This window comes from Oncorhynchus mykiss, chromosome 12, assembly GCF_057628025.1.
Source record: "Oncorhynchus mykiss isolate SJ-2025 chromosome 12, ASM5762802v1, whole genome shotgun sequence".
Classification (NCBI taxonomy): Eukaryota; Metazoa; Chordata; class Actinopteri; order Salmoniformes; family Salmonidae; genus Oncorhynchus; species Oncorhynchus mykiss.
Window position 1 is genome coordinate 64,579,996 of NC_143033.1, and position 21,562 is coordinate 64,601,557.

Here is a 21,562-nt window from a genome sequence, read left to right on the forward strand (position 1 = left end):
GCCTTCAGAAAGTATTCACACCCTGGACTTTTTCCACATTTTGTTGTGTTACAAAGTGGGATTAAAATGTATTTAATTGTCCTTTTTGTCAACAATATACACAAAGTATTCTGTCATGTCAAAGCGGGGGGGACACTGATATAAACGACTTAACCAAAAGTATATGGACACCTGCTCGTCGTCCATCTCATTCCAAAATCATGGGCATTAATATGGAGCTGCGGGCACTTGAATCCATTCATCCACAAGAGCATTAGTGAGGTCGGGCACTGATGTTGGGTGAATAGGCCTGGCTCGCAGTCGGCGTTCCAATTCATCCCAAAGGTATTCGATGGGGTTGGAGTCAAGACTGTGCAGGCCAGACAAGATCTTCCGCACCGATCGACAAACCATTTCCCTATGGGACCTCACTTTGCACATGGCGGCATTGTCATGCTGAAACTGTTGTCACAAAGTTGGAAGCGTAGAACGTATGCTGTGATAAGATTTCCCTCCATTGGAACTAAGGGGCCTAGTCCGAACCTTTAAAAATAGCCCTAAAATCATTATTCCTCCTCCACCAAACTTTACAGTTTGCACTATGCAATGGGGCAGGTAGCGTTCTCTAGGCATCCGCCAAACCCAGAGTTGTCCGTCGGACTGCCAGATGGTCAAGTGTGATTCATCACTCCAGAGTCCAATGGCGGTGAGCTTTACACCACTCCAGCTGACGCTTGGCATTGCGCAAGGTGATCTTAGGCTGGCCATGGAAACCTATTTCATGAAGCTCCCGACGAACGGTTATTGTGCTGATGTAGCTTCCAGAGGCAGGTTGGAACTCGCACTTGGCGGTTCCGTTCTGTGAGCTTGTGGCCAACCACTTCGCAGCTTAACCGTTATTGCTCCTAGATGTTTCCAATTCACAATAACAGCACTTACAGTTGACCGGGGCAGCTCTAGCAAGACAGAAATTTGACAAACTGACTTGTTGGAAAGGTGGAATCCTATGACGGTGCCATGTTGAAAGTCACTGAGCTCTTCAGTAAAACCATTATACTGCAAATGTTTGTCTATGGAGATTGCATGTGTGTTCTATTTGATAAATCTGTCAGCAACGGCTGTGGCTGAAATAGCCAAATCCACTCATTTGAAGGAGTGTCAAAATACTTTTTTTTATTTCCGGTTAAGTCTAAGAGCTTTCCAAATCTGGATTGTGCAACATTTGCCCATTTTGTTTTCCAAAATTCTTCAAGCTCTGTCATATTGGTTGTTGATCGTTGTTAGACAACCATTTTCAGGTCTTGCCATAGATTTTCCTGAAAAACTGCCCAGTCCTTAATGATTACAAGCATACCCATAACATTTAATTGTCCTTTTTGTCAACAATATATGCTTGAAAAATATGTATTGGATTTGCCCCAAACATAACACTTTGTTTTATTAACAAAAAGTGAATTGCTTTGCCACATTTTTTGCAGTATTACTTTAGTGCCTTGTTGCAAACAGGATGCATGATTTGGAACATTTGTATTCTTTACAGGCTTCCTTATTTTTACTCTGTCAATTAGGTTAGTATTGTGGAGTAACTACAATGTTGTTCATCCATCCTCAATTGTCTCCAATCACAGCCATTAAACTAACTGCTTTTAAGTTACCATTGGCCTCATGGTGAAACCCCTGAGCGGGTTCCTTCCTCTCCGGCAAATGAGTTAGGAAGGATGCCTGTATCGTTGTAATGACTGGATGTATTGATCCACCATCCAAAGTGTAATTAATAACTTCAACATATTGAATGGATGCCTTTTTTTTTACCCATCTAAGAATAGGTGCCCTTCCTTGAAAGGCATTGGAAAACCTCCCTGGTCTTCGTAGTTGAATCTGTGTTTGAAATTCACTGCTCAACTGAGGGATCTTACAATTATCTGTATGTGTCAGGTACAGAGATGAGGTAGTCATAAAAAATGTTAAACACTATTGCACACAATGAGTCCATGCAACTTATTATGCGACTTGTTAAGCAAATTTTTACTCCTGAAATGATTTAGGCTTGCCATACCAAAGAGGTTGAATACGTATTGACTCAATACAATTCAGCTTTTCATTTTTAATTACATTGGTAAAAAAAATATATATATATTTTTTGGAGGTGCTCATGAGTGGCGCAGAGGTGTCACGACCGACCCTGGTTCGATCCCAGGCTGTACCACAACCGGCCGTGATCGGGAGTCCCATAGGGCGGCGCACAATTGGCCCAGTGTCGTCCGGATTAGGGAAGGGTTTGGCCGGCATTGTAAATAAGAATTTGTTCTTAATTAACTGACTTGCCTAGTTAAATAAAGGTTAAATAAAATACAATTATGGGGTGTTGTGTGTACGCCAGTGACAACAAATCTCAAATGAATCCCTTTTAAATTCAGGCTGTAAGAACAAAATGGGGAAAAAGTCAAGGGGTGTGAATACTTTCTGAAGGCCCTGCAGCTTGCCTGCCCTATTCCATCGAGTACTTAACATGCGCACCAATTATTCAATATTCAACTGATTATGGCGTAAGGCCGGTGAGTATGGAAGTCGTCATGTAAACACCTTACTCTGTTTATCTATATCGACGTAAGGTCATAATCGACGTAAACATACGCCGATTAAAACACTTGGTTTTATGAGCAATCTTTCGAATTATTAGCACATATTAACAGTTTAATCGGCGATACACTGGTGCATTTGCGCGAGTGAAGTGAGTTAGGAAAAACATATATATGCATCTTATAAATTGTTTTTACATACAAACTTCATACAGTGTGTCCAAAATCCGAATCAAATAGTCTACGCAAAAACAACATGGTCACTGTGGTAGAATGTTTCTTGATTGGCGACTTTCTTCAGTTATCAAAAGTCCCATCAGCAGCCTGATTTCACGTGTCCGAAGCATGTAAACACATTTTAAACAAACTATTGTATTAACCTGACGATCCACAGTAATCGCAAGATTGTGTGCTTGTAACCGTGTTTACTGTAGCTAGCTAAATAGGTTTGATTCAAATAACGTTACATTTAAAGAAATGAAACACTGGTAGCTAGGCTCGTTTCTGATTTCACATCACATTCACCACAGTAGAACATAATCCCAAAACTAAACTCACCAAAAACCAGTCCAATTTCTCCAGCGCGAGCTACGACCTACAGACAGTAGAGAGACATGGTGTTAATAAAATAACCAAATTAAATATAAATAGTGAAATAGCCTACTAGCTAGCCATCCACACAGCAGTGTGATCTGTCTGATCGGTGAAACAAATCATAAGTGTGACACACGATTTACCTTCACTGTCAGATGGCATAAACAGCAGCTACATAAACAGCTATCTAAAGTTATTCTTACACAGCTGTCCGATTAGCTAGCAATCTAGTAGCTAGCGCTACTTCCTCAAAGTTATCTTGTGGTGTTCCGCAAATTTCCATACATCACAGATTTGACAGCATGTTTTACAGAACTTCGGGCAGACAGAAAAATGTTATAGCTGTTGTATGTTATAACTGACTAGTATAAAACGTTTTTCTTATCGCTTAAATTTTGGTTCTGTTATATAAATAATCTAATATCAAGCATTACTAGCAGACCAAAGCTCTGGTTAAACCGGATGCCCTCAGATAACTCTGGGCCCAGTGTCCTCAGTCAAGTTTAGAGCCTACGTGCAATAACATGATTATCCGAAGGACACACAGCTGCCATCACGCAAATATACTCCCCTGTAACTACAAAGAACAGCCTGCAACACTAACGAGCTTAGAGTGCCAAACTATCTCACTGACATTGAACCCTACATGCACTCCTGCATAAACAGGAAACACCTGAGCCTAAAGCAGACATTACCAGTCCCTAAATCCACGCTTCCTTGACACACATACATCTCATGAGCAACGCACACTCACACTCCACCCCTCCCCTACTGGTCGGGTGACGTGAGCAAAGGACTTTGCTGTGCACCAATGGGGCTCCTACTCTGGCTAGAGCAGGCCCGCCTCCAACTCTTCAGGACCAGTCAGAAGACCAACACGACGAGACTCCACCTACATTATTCTGTGTATACATTCTGTTGTAAACTCTGGCGAAGGAGCCTAATTTTTCTGACTCCTCACAGAGTCATATTGCTTAGGTCCGTGCACGATAAACGGCAGGACAAGATATATTTGACTCAATAAACTGCCTTTTTGATACACCTGATTGCACTCTGTCCAGCGTCGTTGTTTTGCATTCCCTCTCCTGTATGTAAACACCAACAGTTCATAGGTGTTTACGACATTGCAACTTCGGACTGATTCAAGGAAAACAACAAACATCGCGTGTAGCAGCGAAATATCCCCCCCTTGAAAATACTACAGCGCACTGCTGGTTCCACATATTACAAGTGGAGTACCACAGTATGAGTCATAATACTCATAAAACCTAGAGGTCAAACAAGGAAATGGTTCCAATCGTTTTTCGACAATTCATTTTTCCATAGGGAATTTTAAAACACTTAAAATAAGGGCTATATTTTGTGTAGACTTACCCTGACATGACGTTTTGATAACCATGCGTATCTCTCTAGGCCAAGGTTACATTTATTTTTTACAAAAAACTTCTCAGCTGCAGATGTAATGATGTCCAGCTTCTTGGACACTTGTGCAATATAATTAATAACTGACTGTAGTTCACATACACCTCAGCCAAATACAATTTAACTCAGGGAATTTTTACTAGGATTAAATGTCAGGAATTGTGAAAAACTGTCTTAGGTCAGTTAGGACCACCACTTTTGTCAGGTGCGTGAATGAGGACCCAAAAGCGAATTAACAAACAGAGTTTCTTTAATGATGAACACACGTGGGCTCAGATGGACAGGTAGATTCCGACAGGACAGGACAAGGTTGCAGCAAACACGATGATAGTCTGGTTCAGGCATGAGACACACAAACAAGAATCCGACAAAGACAGGAGCAGAAACAGAGAGAGATATAGGGACCTAATCAGAGGGAAAAAGGGAACAGGTGGGAAAAGGGGTGAATGAGGTAGTCAGAGAAGACAAGGAACAGCTGGGGGAAAGAGGGACAGAAACGGTAACCTAGTACGACCAGCAGAGGGAGACAGGGTGAAAGGAAAGGACAGAAACAAGACACAACATGACAATACATGACAGTACCCCCCCACTCACCGAGCGCCTCCTGGCGCACTCGAGGAGGAAACCTGGCGGCAATGGAGGAAATCCTCGATCAGCGCACGGTCCAGCACGTCCCGAGAGGGAACCCAACTCCTCTCCTCAGGACCGTACCCCTCCCAATCTACGAGGTACTGGTGACCACGGCCCCGAGGACGCATGTCCAAAATCCTACGGACCCTGTAGATGGGTGCGCCCTCGACAAGGATGGGGGGGGGGGGGGAAGACGAGCGGGGGCGCGAAGAACGGGCTTGATACAGGAGACATGGAAGACCGGGTGGACGCGACGAAGGTATCGCGGAAGAAGAAGTCGAACTGCGACAGGATTAATGACCCGAGAAATACGGAACGGACCAATGAACCGCGGGGTCAACTTGCGAGAAGCCGTCTTAAGGGGAAGGTTCTGAGTGGAGAGCCAAACTCTCTGACCGCGACAATATCTAGGACTCTTAGTTCTACGCTTATTAGCAGCCCTCACAGTCTGCGTCCTATAACGGCAAAGTGCAGACCTGACCCTCTTCCAGGTGCGCTCGCAACGTTGGACAAAAGCCTGAGCGGAGGGGACGCTGGACTCGGCGAACTGAGATGAGAACAGCGGAGGCTGGTACCCGAGGCTACTCTGAAAAGGAGATAGCCCGGTCGCAGACGAAGGAAGCGAGTTGTGGGCGTATTCTGCCCAGGGGAGCTGTTCTGACCAAGACGCAGGGTTGCGAAAAGAAAGACTGCGTAAGATGCAACCAATAGTCTGATTGGCCCGTTCTGCTTGACCGTTAGACTGGGGGTGAAAGCCGGAAGAGAGACTGACGGAAGCCCCAATCAAACGGCAAAACTCCCTCCAAAATTGAGACGTGAATTGCGGACCTCTGTCCGAAACGACGTCTGACGGAAGGCCATGAATTCTGAAAACATTCTCGATGATGATTTGTGCCGTCTCTTTAGCAGAAGGAAGCTTAGCAAGGGGAATGAAATGAGCCGCCTTAGAGAACCTATCGACAACCGTAAGAATAACAGTCTTCCCTGCTGACGAAGGCAGTCCGGTGACAAAATCTAAGGCGATGTGAGACCACGGTCGAGAGGGAATGGGAAGCGGCCTGAGACGGCCGGCAGGAGGGGAGTTACCGGACTTAGTCTGCACGCAGACCGAACAAGCAGCCACGAAACGACGCGTGTCATGCTCCCGGGTGGGCCACCAAAAACGCTGGCGAATGGAAGCAAGCGTACCCCGAACGCCAGGGTGGCCGGCTAACTTGGCAGAGTGAGCCCACTGAAGAACGGCCAGACGAGTAGGAACGGGAATGAAAAGAAGGTTCCTAGGACAAGCGCGCGGCGACGGAGTGTGAGTGAGCGCTTGCTTTACCTGCCTCTCAATTCCCCAGACAGTCAACCCGACAACACGCCAGTGGAGGCTACTGAAGAACTGAAGAGACGAGATAAAGCATCAGGCTTGGTGTTCTTAGAGCCCGGACGATAAGAAATCACGAACTCGAAACGAGCGAAAAACAGCGCCCAACGCGCCTGACGCGCATTAAGTCGTTTGGCAGAACGGATGTACTCAAGGTTCCTATGGTCAGTCCAAACGACAAAAGGAACGGTCGCCCCCTCCAACCACTGTCGCCATTCGCCTAGGGCTAACCGGATGGCGAGCAGTTCGCGGTTTCCCACATCATAGTTACGTTCCGACGGCGACAGGCGATGAGAAAAATACGCGCATGGGTGGACCTTGTCGTCAGAGAGGGAGCGCTGAGAAAGAATGGCTCCCACGCCCACCTCTGACGCGTCAACCTCGACAACGAACTGTCTAGAGACGTCAGGTGTAACAAGGATAGGAGCGGATGTAAAACGATTCTTGAGGAGATCAAAAGCTCCCTGGGCGGAAACGGACCACTTAAAGCACGTCTTGACAGAAGTAAGGGCTGTGAGAGGAGCTGCCACCTGACCGAAATTACGGATGAAACGACGATAGAAGTTTGCGAAGCCGAGAAAGCGCTGCAGCTCGACGCGTGACTTAGGGACGGGCCAATCAATGACAGCTTGGACCTTAGCGGGATCCATCTTAATGCCTTCAGCGGAAATAACAGAACCGAGAAATGTGACGGAGGAGGCATGAAAAGTGCACTTCTCAGCCTTCACAAAAAGACAATTCTCTAAAAGGCGCTGGAGGACACGTCGAACGTGCTGAACATGAATCTGGAGTGACGGTGAAAAAATCAGGATATCGTCAAGGTAAACGAAAACAAAGATGTTCAGCATGTCTCTCAGGACATCATTGACTAATGCCTGAAAGACAGCTGGAGCGTTAGCGAGGCCGAAAGGAAGAACCCGGTATTCAAAGTGCCCTAACGGAGTGTTAAACGCCGTCTTCCACTCGTCCCCCTCCCTGATGCGCACGAGATGGTAAGCGTTACGAAGGTCCAACTTAGTGAAAAACCTGGCTCCCTGCAGGATCTCGAAGGCTGAAGACATAAGAGGAAGCGGATAACGATTCTTCACTGTTATGTCATTCAGCCCTCGATAATCTATGCAGGGGCGCAGAGACCCGTCCTTCTTCTTGACAAAAAAAAACCCCGCTCCGGCGGGAGAGGAGGAGGGGACTATGGTACCGGCGTCAAGAGCTACAGACAAATAATCTTCGAGAGCCTTACGTTCGGGAGCCGACAGAGAGTATAGTCTACCCCGGGGGGGAGTGGTTCCCGGAAGGAGATCAATACTACAATCATACGACCGGTGTGGAGGAAGAGAGGTGGCCCTGGACCGACTGAACACCGTGACATGACAACTTTATTTTAAGAATGTGAAATAGTAGAGAGAATTATTTATTTCAGCTTTTATTTCATTCATCACATTCCCAGTTCGTCAGAAGTTTACATACACGCAATTAGTATTTGGTAGCATTGCCTTTAAATTGTTTAACTTGGGTCAAACATTTCAGGTAAACTTCCACAACCTTCACAGTTGGGTGAATTTTGGCCCATTCCTCCTGACAGAGCTGGTGTATCTGAGTCAGGTTTGTAGGCCTCCTTGCTCACACACGCTTTTTCAGTTCTGCCCACAAATCTTCTACAGGATTGAGGTCAGGGCTTTGTGATGGCCACTCCAATACCTCAACTTTGTTGTCCTTAAGCCATTTTGCTTTGGAAGTATGCTTGGGATCATCGTCCATTTGGAAGACCCATTTGTGACGAAGCTTTAACTTCCTGACTGATGTCTTGAGATGTTGCTTCAATGTATCCACATCATTTTCCTACCACATGATGCCATCTATTTTGTGAAGTGCACCAGTCCCTCCTGCAGCAAAGCACCCCCACAACATGATGCTGCCACCCCCGTGCTTCACTGTTTGGAAGGTGTTCTACGGCTTACAAGCCTACCTCCTTTTTCCTCCAAACATAACGATGGTCATCATGGCCAAACAATACTATTTTTGTTTCATCAGACCAGAGGACATTTCTCCAAAAAGTACGATCCCCATGTGCAGTTGCAAACCGTAGTCTGGCTTTTTTATGGCGGTTTTGGAGCAGTGGTTTCTTCCTTGCTGAGCGGCCTTTCAGGTTTATGTCGATATAGGACTCGTTTAACTATGGAAGTAGATACTTTTGTACCCGTTTCCTCCAGCATCTCCACAAGGTGCTTTGCTGTTGTTCTGGGAATGATTTGCACTTTTCGCAACAAAGTACGTTCATTTCTAGGAGACAGAATGAGTCTCCTTCCTGAGCGGTATGATGGCTGCATGGTCCCATGGTGTTTATACTTGCGTACCATTGTTTGTACAGATGAACGTGGTACCTTCAGGCATTTGGAAATTAGTCCCAAGGATGAACCAGACTGGTAGAGGTCTACAATTATTTTTCGGAGGTCTTGGCTGATTTCTCTTGATTTTCCCGTGATATCAAGAAAAGAGGCACTGCATTTGAAGGTAGGCCTTGAAATACATCCACAGATACACCTACAATTGACTCGAATGATGTCAATTAGCCTATCAGAAGCATCTAAATCCATGACATCATTATCTGGAATGTTCCAAGCTGTTTAAAGGCACAATCAACTTAGTGTAGGTAAACTTCTGACCCACTGGAATTGTGATAGTGACCGATAAGTGAAATAATCTGTCTGAAAACAATTGTTGGAAAAATTACTTGTGTCATGCACAAAGTAGATTTCCTAACCGACTTGCCAAAACTATAGTTTGTTAACAAGAAAGTTGAAAAACGAGTTTTAATGAATCCAACCTATGTGTATGTAAATTTCTGACTTCAACTGTAAATGCTACAAAATCCACCTTCTTCACAATAAGTGTATCTAGATCAGTTGATTGACGTATAACATTTGCAACTGATTGAGGTGCATCCAACGCCACATCTTCTCCAACACTGTGGCCTCTTGCCCCATCAACTCTTTTCAAAATCTCCACATACGAGATTTGCTGTACAGCCCTGATCCTTGACACCTCAACCTCTTTCACCATAACAGGGCACTGAGGGAATTCAGGAATATAATCCCCACCACAGTTGCAACATTCTATAATGTCTGCAAACACTTGACACGTGGCCAAACGTTTTACACTTCTTGCATTGCATCGGGTTTTGCACAAACACTCTCACAAAGTATCTTTTACAGTGCATTCAGAACAGTATTCAGACTCCTTGACTTTTTCCACATTTTATTACATTGCAGCCTTATTCTAACATGTATAAAAAAATACAAATAAAAAACAGAAATACCTTATTTACATAAGAATTCAGACCTTTTGTCACGATCGTCCTCCTCTTCGTCTGAAGAGGAGAGGCGAGAAGGATCAGAGGACCAATATGCGGCGTGGTAAGTGTCCATGGTGAATCTTTAATAAAGAAAGACTGAACACTATGCAAAAAAGTAACGAAAACAATAAACCAAATACGACCGTGAAGCTACAAAATGAGACCTGTGCTGACACAAGCCACTAACATAGACAATCACCCACAAACAAACAGTGCAACCCAGGCTACCTAAGTATGATTCTCAATCAGAGACAACTAATGACACCTGCCTCTGATTGAGAACCATACTAGGCCGAAAACATAGAAATGCCCCAAAACATAGAAAAACAAACATAGACTGCCCACCCAACTCACGCCCTGACCATACTAAATAAATACAAAAACAACGGAAATAAAGGTCAGAACGTGACAGTACCCCCCCCCAAAGGTGCGGACTCCGGACGCAAAACCTTGACCTATAGGGGAGGGTCTGGGTGGGCGTCTGTCCGCGGTGGCGGCTCTGGCGCGGGACGCGGACCCCACCTCATCATTGTCTTAGTCCGCCTTATTGTCCGCCTCCGTGGCTTTCTCAGCATGACCACCCCTCTCAATGACCCCACTGGACAGAGGGGCAGCTCGGGACAGAGGGACAGCTGCTCGGGACAGAGGGACAGCTGCTCGGGACAGAGAGACAGCTGCTCGGGACAGAGACAGCTGCTCGGGACAGAGAGACAGCTGCTCGGGACAGAGAGACAGCTGCTCTGGGCAGAGGGGCTCCGGCAGCGGCGCCGGACAGGCGGGAGGCTCCGGCAGCGGCGCCGGACAGACGGGAGGCGCCGGACAGGCGGGAGGCGCCGGACAGGCGGGAGGCTCCGGCAGAGGCGCAGGACAGGCGGGAGGCTCCGGCAGAGGCGCCGGACAGGCGGGAGGCTCCGGCAGAGGCGCCGGACAGGCGGGAGGCTCCGGCAGAGGCGCCGGACAGGCGGGAGACTCCGGCAGAGGCGCCGGACAGGCGGGAGGCTCCGGCAGAGGCGCCGGACAGGCGGGAGGCTCCGGCAGAGGCGCCGGACAGGCGGGAGGCTCCGGCAGAGGCGCCGGACAGGCGGGAGGCTCCGGCAGAGGCGCCGGACAGGCGGGAGACTCCGGCAGAGGCGCCGGACAGGCGGGAGACTCCGGCAGAGGCGCCGGACAGGCGGGAGACTCCGGCAGAGGCGCCGGACAGGCGGGAGACTCCGGCAGAGGCGCCGGACAGGCGGGAGACTCCGGCAGAGGCGCCGGACAGGCGGGAGACTCCGGCAGCGGCGCCGGACAGGCGGGAGACTCCGGCAGCGGCGCCGGACAGGCGGGAGACTCCGGCAGCGGCGCCGGACAGACAGGACCACCTGCAGGGAGGAGACAGAGAGACAGCCTGGTGCGTGGGGCTGCCACAGGAACCACCAGGCTGGGAAGACCTTCAGGAGGCTTGGGGTTAAGAGGAGGCACCTGAAGGACCGGGCTGTGGGGGAGCACTGGAGCTCTGGTGCGCAACCTTGGCACCACCTCCCCAGGCTGGATAACCACTCTAGCCCGGACCGTCCGGAGTGCAGGCACAGGTTGAACCGGGCTGTGGGTAAGCACGGGAGATCTAGTGCTTACTACACGCACCTCTCCCTTCGGCTCCATTCCCACATTCGCCCGGCACGAGCGGAGCGCAGGCAGAGGACGCACTGCACCCTGCCAGCGCCCCGGAGACACAGCACGCAGAGCCGGCGCAGGATACCCTGGACCAAAACTGCGTACCGGCGACCAGACCCGCTGAGCAGGCACCATACGCCCTGGCTCGATGCCCGCACTCGCATGACACTCTCGGGGGGCTGTCCTATAGCGCATTGATTAAAAAATATTTAAAAATATATATATATCCATTTACAAAATAACATGGGTAACTATTTACACACTTTCAATATTTGGAAGACCCTCAGTCCTCTATCAAATCAAATCTATTTATATAGCCCTAGCCTAAAACCCCAAACAGCAAGCAATGCAGGTGTAGAAGCACAGTGGCTAGGAAAAACTCCCTAGAAAGGCAAAAAATACTTATTTTCCAACATAATTTGCAAAATAACTCATTTAAAATCCTACAATGTGATTTTCTGGATTTTTTTTTCTCATTTCATCTGTCATAGTTGAAGTGTACCTATGAGGAAAATTACAGGCCTCTCATCTTTTTAAGTGGGAGAACTTGCACAATTGGTGGCTGACTAAATACTATTTTGCCCCCCTGTATGAGCCCTGTATCAACAGGTATAATAAACAGATATATATAGAAGGTTGAAGGTTGAATATATTATTATATTATTATTACCTGCTGATCTAATATCTCTTTTATATTATGACATTTCAGCTATATCTACTGTCTCTATTATATTATGACAGACCATCTAGATCTACTGTATTTATTATATTACAACAGACCAGCTGTATCTACTGTCTCCATTTCACTTTTGCCATTGATGTGGTCCTGCCCTCTCCTCAACAGCCTCAAATAGGCTATTTCATGTGGGTTGGGGTGGGGCGGCAGACACACGCATCTCACATTTCATGACATTACATGTTTATATATTGCTTCTAAAATTTTAAAACAATCACAAATACTATTTTATATTATTAATTTCAAACAAGGGCATTAGCATGATAAGAACTTACCAGTCCAAAACGATGCCCTCTCCCGTTCAAAAAATGTTCCTCCACAATCGCTAAATGAAGCGTCCTACAACAATCTCTGTCTCACTTTCCCAATCAATTTATTCTAAAATTGTGTGTACATCTGTATATCTAGACTTAGATTTAGCTTTCCCTGACTTAGTCGCCATAATGATTGATATATAAACAGCTGAATCTGCGCGTTTACCAAACAATGCAGTGCGTAATATGCTTAGCTCCTTCCGCTATGAAACTTCAATACAGAATGACTCTCGTTAAGCTGGAGCATACTACTTGGGTTGGTCTTGCAAACACATAAACATGGCGTATTGCTGTTTAGCTCAGCTCATTGGCTATCTACCCAGCTAGATTTCAAGACGATCAGTGGTCATTGGGTTAAAAGACAGTCAATCAACGAAACAGCAGGCAAATCATTGGTGCACAATGATGTCATGACTTGTCTTCAAATCGGTTTCTTTCAGTCAATACGTCCCGCAAAAAATGTCCCATCACGTTTGATTGTGTTACAAACAAACCAGTTGATTGCAGTGAAACCAAACATGACTGGAAAAGTCACGTTCTGTGTGGGATATTTACCTGGAATGTGTCGTCGAAAATGGAATGAGACGGAATTCACGACACAAGTGGTTCACAAAATGTTTCGTGTTAGGCTATAAAAACGGATTTTATCAAACAAAAGATCATTCATTGTGTAACAATGAGCATTGGAATTGCAAACAGACAAAGATCGTCAAAGGTAAAAAAAAAAAAAATTATGGGGCTCTATGCTCAGATAATTGCATCGTATTATTTCGCAGTAAATCATTTTTTAAATCTGACAACGCAGTTGGATTAGCAAGTTTCTAGGCTTTCAATACATGTGAGACACTTGTATTTTCATGAATGTTTAATATGACTATTTCTGTAGCGATCACCGTATGTTGTGGAATTTCAGCCTGCTAGTGGTTTCCGTGCGCAGAGAGGTTAATATACACATGACTGAAAGGTTGCTGGATTGAAACCCTGAGCTGACAAGGAAAAAATGTGTCGTTCTGCCACTGAACAAGGCAGTTAACCCACTGTTCCCAGGAACCACTGCTTTTAATCAGGGCAAGGTGACTGGAAACATGACCGAATACAAACAGTGTAGCTATTCCCTCCGCAAGGCAATCAAACAAGCTAAGCGTCAGTAGAGGCAAAGTAGAGTCGCAATTCAACGGCTCAGACACGAGAGGAATGTGGCAGGGTCTACAGTCAATCACGGACTACAAAAAGAAAACCAGCCCCGTCACAGACCCCAATGTCTTGCTCCCAGACAAACTAAACAACTTATTTGCTCGCTTTGAGGACAATACAGTGCCACTGACACGGCCCACTACAAAAAACCTGCGGACTCTCTTTCACCGCAGCCAATGTGAGTAAAACATTTAAACGTGTTAACACTCACAAGGCTGCCGGCCAAGACGGCATCCCTAGGCACGTCCTCAGAGCATGCGCAGACCAGCTGGCTGGTGGGTTTACGGACATATTCAATATCTCCCTATCCCAGTATGCTGTTCCCACATGCTTCAAGAGGACCACCATTGTTCCTGTTCCCAAGAAAGCTAAGGTAACTGAGCTAAAAGACTATCGCCCCGTAGCACTCACTTCTGTCATCATGAGGTGTTTTGAGAGACTGGTCAAGAATCATATCACCTCCACCCTACCTGACACCCTCGACCCACTCCAATTTGCTTACCGCCCCAATAGGTCCACAGACGACGCAATCGTAATCACACTGCCCAAACCCATTTGGACAAGAGGAATACCTATGTAAGAATGCTGTTCATCGACTACAGCTCAGCATTTAACACCATAGTACCCTCCAAACTCATCATTAAGCTCGAGACCCTGGGTCTCGACCCCGCCCTGTGCAACTGGGTCCTGGACTTTGACGGGCCGCTCCTAGGTGGTGAGGGTAGGAAACAACATCTCCACCCCGCTGATCCTCAACACTGGGGCCCAACAAGGGTGCGTTTTCAGCCCTCTCCTATACTCCCTGTTCACCCATGATTGCGTGGCCATGCACCTCTCTAACTCAATCATCAAGTTTGCAGACGACACTATAGTGGTAGTCTTGATTACCAACCATGACACAACTGCCTACGGGGAGGAGGTGAGGGCCCTCGGAGTGTGGTGTCAGGAAAATAACCTCACACTCAACAAAACAAAGGAGATGATCGTGGACTTCAGGAAACAGCAGAGGGATCACCCCCCTACCAACATTGACGGGACAGTAGCGGAGAAAGTGGAAAGTTTTAAGTTACAGGGGGAACACATCATGGACAAACTGAAATGGTACTCCCACACAGACAGCGTAGTGAAGAAGGCGCAACAGCGCCTCTTCAATCTCAGGAGGCTGAAGAAATTTGGCTTGGTCACCAAAAACACTCAAACTTTTACAGACTCACAATCGAGAGCATCCTGTCGGACTGTATCACTGCCTGGTACGGCAACTGCTCCGCCCACAACCGCAAGGCTCTCCAGAGGGTAGTGAGGTCTGCACAACGCATCACCGGGAGCAAACTACCTGCCCTCCAAGACACCTACACCACCCGATGTCACAGGAAGGCGAACAAGATCATCAAGGACAACAACCACCCGAGCCACTGCCTGTTCACCCCGCTATCATCCAGAAGGCGAGGTCAGTACAGGTGCATCAAAGCGGGGACCGAGAGACTGAAAAACAGCTTCTATCACAAGGCCATCAGAATGTTAAACAGCCATCACTAACAATGAGTGGCTACTGACTCAAATCTATAGCCACTTAAATAATACAAAAATTAGATGTAATAAATGTATCACTAGTCACTTTAAACAATGTGTTCATACCCTGAATTACTCAGCTCATATGTATATACTGTACTCTATACCATCTACTGCATCTTGCCTATGCTGTTCGGCCATCGCTCATCCATATATTTATATGTACATATTCTTATTAATTACTTTACACTTGTGTGTAGTTGTTGTGAAATTGTTAGATTACTTGTTAGATTCTACTGCATGGTCAGAACTAGAAGCACAAGCATTTCTCTACACTCGCATTAACATCTGCTAACCATGTGTATGTGACCAATAAAATTGTATTTGATTTAGGCTGTCATTGTAAATAAGAATTTGTTCTTAACTGACTTGCCAAGTTAAATAAATGTTAAATAAAAATGATTAATTAATCAGCTAAATCAGCTATTAACATAACTGCTGACTGGCTGATAGATGCGTCCCCATGGTTACCATATCAGCGAGATAGTGTCTGGTTTCAGGGGAAATGTCAGAGCTGCAATGTTCTAGGAATTAAAATAGTGATCAATGATCATATCTCAAATGTTTCCATCCCCATTCACAAACATAGGCCTACACACACACACACACACACACACACATTACCCAAAACGCTTATCCACATGGTAGAAGATAAGGACACCACAAGGAAGCTTGCAATCGCTGTTGCAACGCATACCAACACTCGGAAACTGTGGACAAAAACACAACCTCCAAATTGACATGTGCACTCAAATTGGCAAACCTTCGCAAACTCAAACAAACTGGTAATGTAGGATAATATTGTTTCTGTATTATGTTATGATTAGCAAAAGCTAAGATACGGCCATTGACAACATCTTATTACAATGTTCCTTTACTGTAAGAAAAAGTATTCAAAGACAACTGGGAAAGCACCATCTGTCCTTCTCTTACCCATAAGGGAGACTGTGGATGAAGAATGGAGCAGAAAACTTGATCATGAGAGTGGGAAGAATATCAGCCAGCAAAACAGCTTTGGAGAGGTGGACAGAGAGGTCACACACATGTTAACCAGGCAGAATCAGGCTGGTCACTTTAATACATGTTTACATACTGCTTTACTCATTTCATATGTATATACACTGGATTTTAGTCAATGCCACTCCGACATTGCTCGTCCTAATATTTATATATTTCTTAACTCCATTATTTTACTTTAGATTTGTGTGTATTGTTGTGAATCGTAAAATATTTCTGCACTATTGGAGCTAGGAACACGAGAATTTCGCTACACCCGCAATAACATCTGCTGAATAAAATAACATTTGATCACACACACTTTCACAGCTGCAGTGCATCTCTATTTACCGCGGTAGAAACAGGGCTGCAGTCGTAACGACTTATTTTTCCACCTTCAACGTCCAAGGCAACTGTGGATGGGGTCTGAAGAAGAAGGACATGGAGAGAGAATGAAAGAATATTGCCAATATAGTACTTTGATACTAACAACAGATACAAATGCTATGGTGATACAGCATTCTACAACCCATTCTTACAGGCGATGTGGAGTTGTGAGACCCTTGTTGTTTTAAAATGTCATGGGCTGCACTCAGCATCACCACGTACGCAAAGTTATTGCACAACCCCAGCAACCTGAAGACAAGGGTCAGGAGGAAAGGTGGGAGACACAATGTTGAATTTCAAATCATTAATTTCTATTACCTGCATTTCAGAACATTCAGTGCAAGGGGGGGGGGCATGCAGAGATAAGTATCAGTGGGCCAATGAATGATAGCAAGTTCACTGAGGCTACGCAATGATGTTGTAGGGCAAACTGAGGATAAGATGTAGCCAGCCTTCCTATGTAGATTAAGACACCACGAAGCCAGTGCAAGATATGGCTTGGAAAACGTACCTCAATCTAGGTATGACAATTGCGTTGTACTACGAATTGTCCCAACTGCTTCACCAAGTAGAAGGAACGGCTGTTAGTTTTTAAGTAAACTGCCGTTTTTGTCCTCATGCTAGCTAGCAGAAGCCACAGCAGCCATTTTAGAATTCCATAATGGCTGCTGTGGCTACATACATATTTATAGCTGGGGCCAGACAGAATCTACAAGGAGGGGTTTAGTCAGTCTTTACAACATATAGTGCCTTCAGAAAGTATTCACACCCTGGACTTTTTCCACATTTTGTTGTGTTACAAAGTGGGATTAAAATGTATTTAATTGTCCTTTTTGTCAACAATAAACACAAAGTATTCTGTCATGTCAAAGCGGGGGGGACACTGATATAAACGACTTAACCAAAAGTATATGGACACCTGCTCGTCGTCCATCTCATTCCAAAATCATGGGCATTAATATGGAGCTGCGGGCACTTGAATCCATTCATCCACAAGAGCATTAGTGAGGTCGGGCACTGATGTTGGGTGAATAGGCCTGGCTCGCAGTCGGCGTTCCAATTCATCCCAAAGGTATTCGATGGGGTTGGAGTCAAGACTGTGCAGGCCAGACAAGATCTTCCGCACCGATCGACAAACCATTTCCCTATGGGACCTCACTTTGCACATGGCGGCATTGTCATGCTGAAACTGTTGTCACAAAGTTGGAAGCGTAGAACGTATGCTGTGATAAGATTTCCCTCCATTGGAACTAAGGGGCCTAGTCCGAACCTTTAAAAATAGCCCTAAAATCATTATTCCTCCTCCACCAAACTTTACAGTTTGCACTATGCAATGGGGCAGGTAGCGTTCTCTAGGCATCCGCCAAACCCAGAGTTGTCCGTCGGACTGCCAGATGGTCAAGTGTGATTCATCACTCCAGAGTCCAATGGCGGTGAGCTTTACACCACTCCAGCTGACGCTTGGCATTGCGCAAGGTGATCTTAGGCTGGCCATGGAAACCTATTTCATGAAGCTCCCGACGAACGGTTATTGTGCTGATGTAGCTTCCAGAGGCAGGTTGGAACTCGCACTTGGCGGTTCCGTTCTGTGAGCTTGTGGCCAACCACTTCGCAGCTTAACCGTTATTGCTCCTAGATGTTTCCAATTCACAATAACAGCACTTACAGTTGACCGGGGCAGCTCTAGCAAGACAGAAATTTGACAAACTGACTTGTTGGAAAGGTGGAATCCTATGACGGTGCCATGTTGAAAGTCACTGAGCTCTTCAGTAAAACCATTATACTGCAAATGTTTGTCTATGGAGATTGCATGTGTGTTCTATTTGATAAATCTGTCAGCAACGGCTGTGGCTGAAATAGCCAAATCCACTCATTTGAAGGAGTGTCAAAATACTTTTTTTTATTTCCGGTTAAGTCTAAGAGCTTTCCAAATCTGGATTGTGCAACATTTGCCCATTTTGTTTTCCAAAATTCTTCAAGCTCTGTCATATTGGTTGTTGATCGTTGTTAGACAACCATTTTCAGGTCTTGCCATAGATTTTCCTGAAAAACTGCCCAGTCCTTAATGATTACAAGCATACCCATAACATTTAATTGTCCTTTTTGTCAACAATATATGCTTGAAAAATATGTATTGGATTTGCCCCAAACATAACACTTTGTTTTATTAACAAAAAGTGAATTGCTTTGCCACATTTTTTGCAGTATTACTTTAGTGCCTTGTTGCAAACAGAATGCATGATTTGGAACATTTGTATTCTTTACAGGCTTCCTTATTTTTACTCTGTCAATTAGGTTAGTATTGTGGAGTAACTACAATGTTGTTCATCCATCCTCAATTGTCTCCAATCACAGCCATTAAACTAACTGCTTTTAAGTTACCATTGGCCTCATGGTGAAACCCCTGAGCGGGTTCCTTCCTCTCCGGCAAATGAGTTAGGAAGGATGCCTGTATCGTTGTAATGACTGGATGTATTGATCCACCATCCAAAGTGTAATTAATAACTTCAACATATTGAATGGATGCCTTTTTTTTTACCCATCTAAGAATAGGTGCCCTTCCTTGAAAGGCATTGGAAAACCTCCCTGGTCTTCGTAGTTGAATCTGTGTTTGAAATTCACTGCTCAACTGAGGGATCTTACAATTATCTGTATGTGTCAGGTACAGAGATGAGGTAGTCATAAAAAATGTTAAACACTATTGCACACAATGAGTCCATGCAACTTATTATGCGACTTGTTAAGCAAATTTTTACTCCTGAAATGATTTAGGCTTGCCATACCAAAGAGGTTGAATACGTATTGACTCAATACAATTCAGCTTTTCATTTTTAATTACATTGGTAAAAAAAATATATATATATTTTTTGGAGGTGCTCATGAGTGGCGCAGAGGTGTCACGACCGACCCTGGTTCGATCCCAGGCTGTACCACAACCGGCCGTGATCGGGAGTCCCATAGGGCGGCGCACAATTGGCCCAGTGTCGTCCGGATTAGGGAAGGGTTTGGCCGGCATTGTAAATAAGAATTTGTTCTTAATTAACTGACTTGCCTAGTTAAATAAAGGTTAAATAAAATACAATTATGGGGTGTTGTGTGTACGCCAGTGACAACAAATCTCAAATGAATCCCTTTTAAATTCAGGCTGTAAGAACAAAATGGGGAAAAAGTCAAGGGGTGTGAATACTTTCTGAAGGCCCTGCAGCTTGCCTGCCCTATTCCATCGAGTACTTAACATGCGCACCAATTATTCAATATTCAACTGATTATGGCGTAAGGCCGGTGAGTATGGAAGTCGTCATGTAAACACCTTACTCTGTTTATCTATATCGACGTAAGGTCATAATCGACGTAAACATACGCCGATTAAAACACTTGGTTTTATGAGCAATCTTTCGAATTATTAGCACATATTAACAGTTTAATCGGCGATACACTGGTGCATTTGCGCGAGTGAAGTGAGTTAGGAAAAACATATATATGCATCTTATAAATTGTTTTTACATACAAACTTCATACAGTGTGTCCAAAATCCGAATCAAATAGTCTACGCAAAAACAACATGGTCACTGTGGTAGAATGTTTCTTGATTGGCGACTTTCTTCAGTTATCAAAAGTCCCATCAGCAGCCTGATTTCACGTGTCCGAAGCATGTAAACACATTTTAAACAAACTATTGTATTAACCTGACGATCCACAGTAATCGCAAGATTGTGTGCTTGTAACCGTGTTTACTGTAGCTAGCTAAATAGGTTTGATTCAAATAACGTTACATTTAAAGAAATGAAACACTGGTAGCTAGGCTCGTTTCTGATTTCACATCACATTCACCACAGTAGAACATAATCCCAAAACTAAACTCACCAAAAACCAGTCCAATTTCTCCAGCGCGAGCTACGACCTACAGACAGTAGAGAGACATGGTGTTAATAAAATAACCAAATTAAATATAAATAGTGAAATAGCCTACTAGCTAGCCATCCACACAGCAGTGTGATCTGTCTGATCGGTGAAACAAATCATAAGTGTGACACACGATTTACCTTCACTGTCAGATGGCATATCTGGGTCTGCATTGACGCTGACTGCTTGGTCCATGATTAAAAACGAATTAAATCGATTATTAAACAGCAGCTACATAAACAGCTATCTAACGTTATTCTTACACAGCTGTCCGATTAGCTAGCAATCTAGTAGCTAGCGCTACTTCCTCAAAGTTATCTTGTGGTGTTCCGCAAATTTCCATACATCACAGATTTGACAGCATGTTTTACAGAACTTCGGGCAGACAGAAAAATGTTATAGCTGTTGTATGTTATAACTGACTAGTATAAAACGTTTTTCTTATCGCTTAAATTTTGGTTCTGTTATATAAATAATCTAATATCAAGCATTACTAGCAGACCAAAGCTCTGGTTAAACCGGATGCCCTCAGATAACTCTGGGCCCAGTGTCCTCAGTCAAGTTTAGAGCCTACGTGCAATAACATGATTATCCGAAGGACACACAGCTGCCATCACGCAAATATACTCCCCTGTAACTACAAAGAACAGCCTGCAACACTAACGAGCTTAGAGTGCCAAACTATCTCACTGACATTGAACCCTACATGCACTCCTGCATAAACAGGAAACACCTGAGCCTAAAGCAGACATTACCAGTCCCTAAATCCACGCTTCCTTGACACACATACATCTCATGAGCAACGCACACTCACACTCCACCCCTCCCCTACTGGTCGGGTGACGTGAGCAAAGGACTTTGCTGTGCACCAATGGGGCTCCTACT

At 45.1% G+C, this 21,562-nt stretch overlaps 1 protein-coding gene across 4 annotated transcripts in view; it reads right to left on the reverse strand.

The window, feature by feature from the left end:
* Positions 1-21,138, reverse strand: part of LOC118937821 (battenin-like) — a 154,646-nt gene extending 133,508 nt beyond the window's left edge. For 2 of the 4 annotated variants that reach the window (XM_090192970.1, XM_090192969.1), the window contains exons 1-2: positions 20,818-20,962; positions 3,117-3,153 (exon numbers count right to left, since the gene is read on the reverse strand). In XM_090192970.1, the coding sequence (XP_090049096.1) occupies positions 3,117-3,153; positions 20,818-20,872 (92 nt within the window). In that variant the 5' untranslated portion in view covers positions 20,873-20,962. Of the gene's footprint in view, positions 1-3,116; positions 3,154-16,258; positions 16,404-16,737; positions 16,814-16,926; positions 17,024-20,638; positions 20,676-20,817 lie in introns of those variants that run through there. The other 2 variants (XM_036937976.2, XR_016485179.1) reach the window with 2 other exon arrangements.
* Positions 21,139-21,562: the final 424 nt, after the last annotated feature.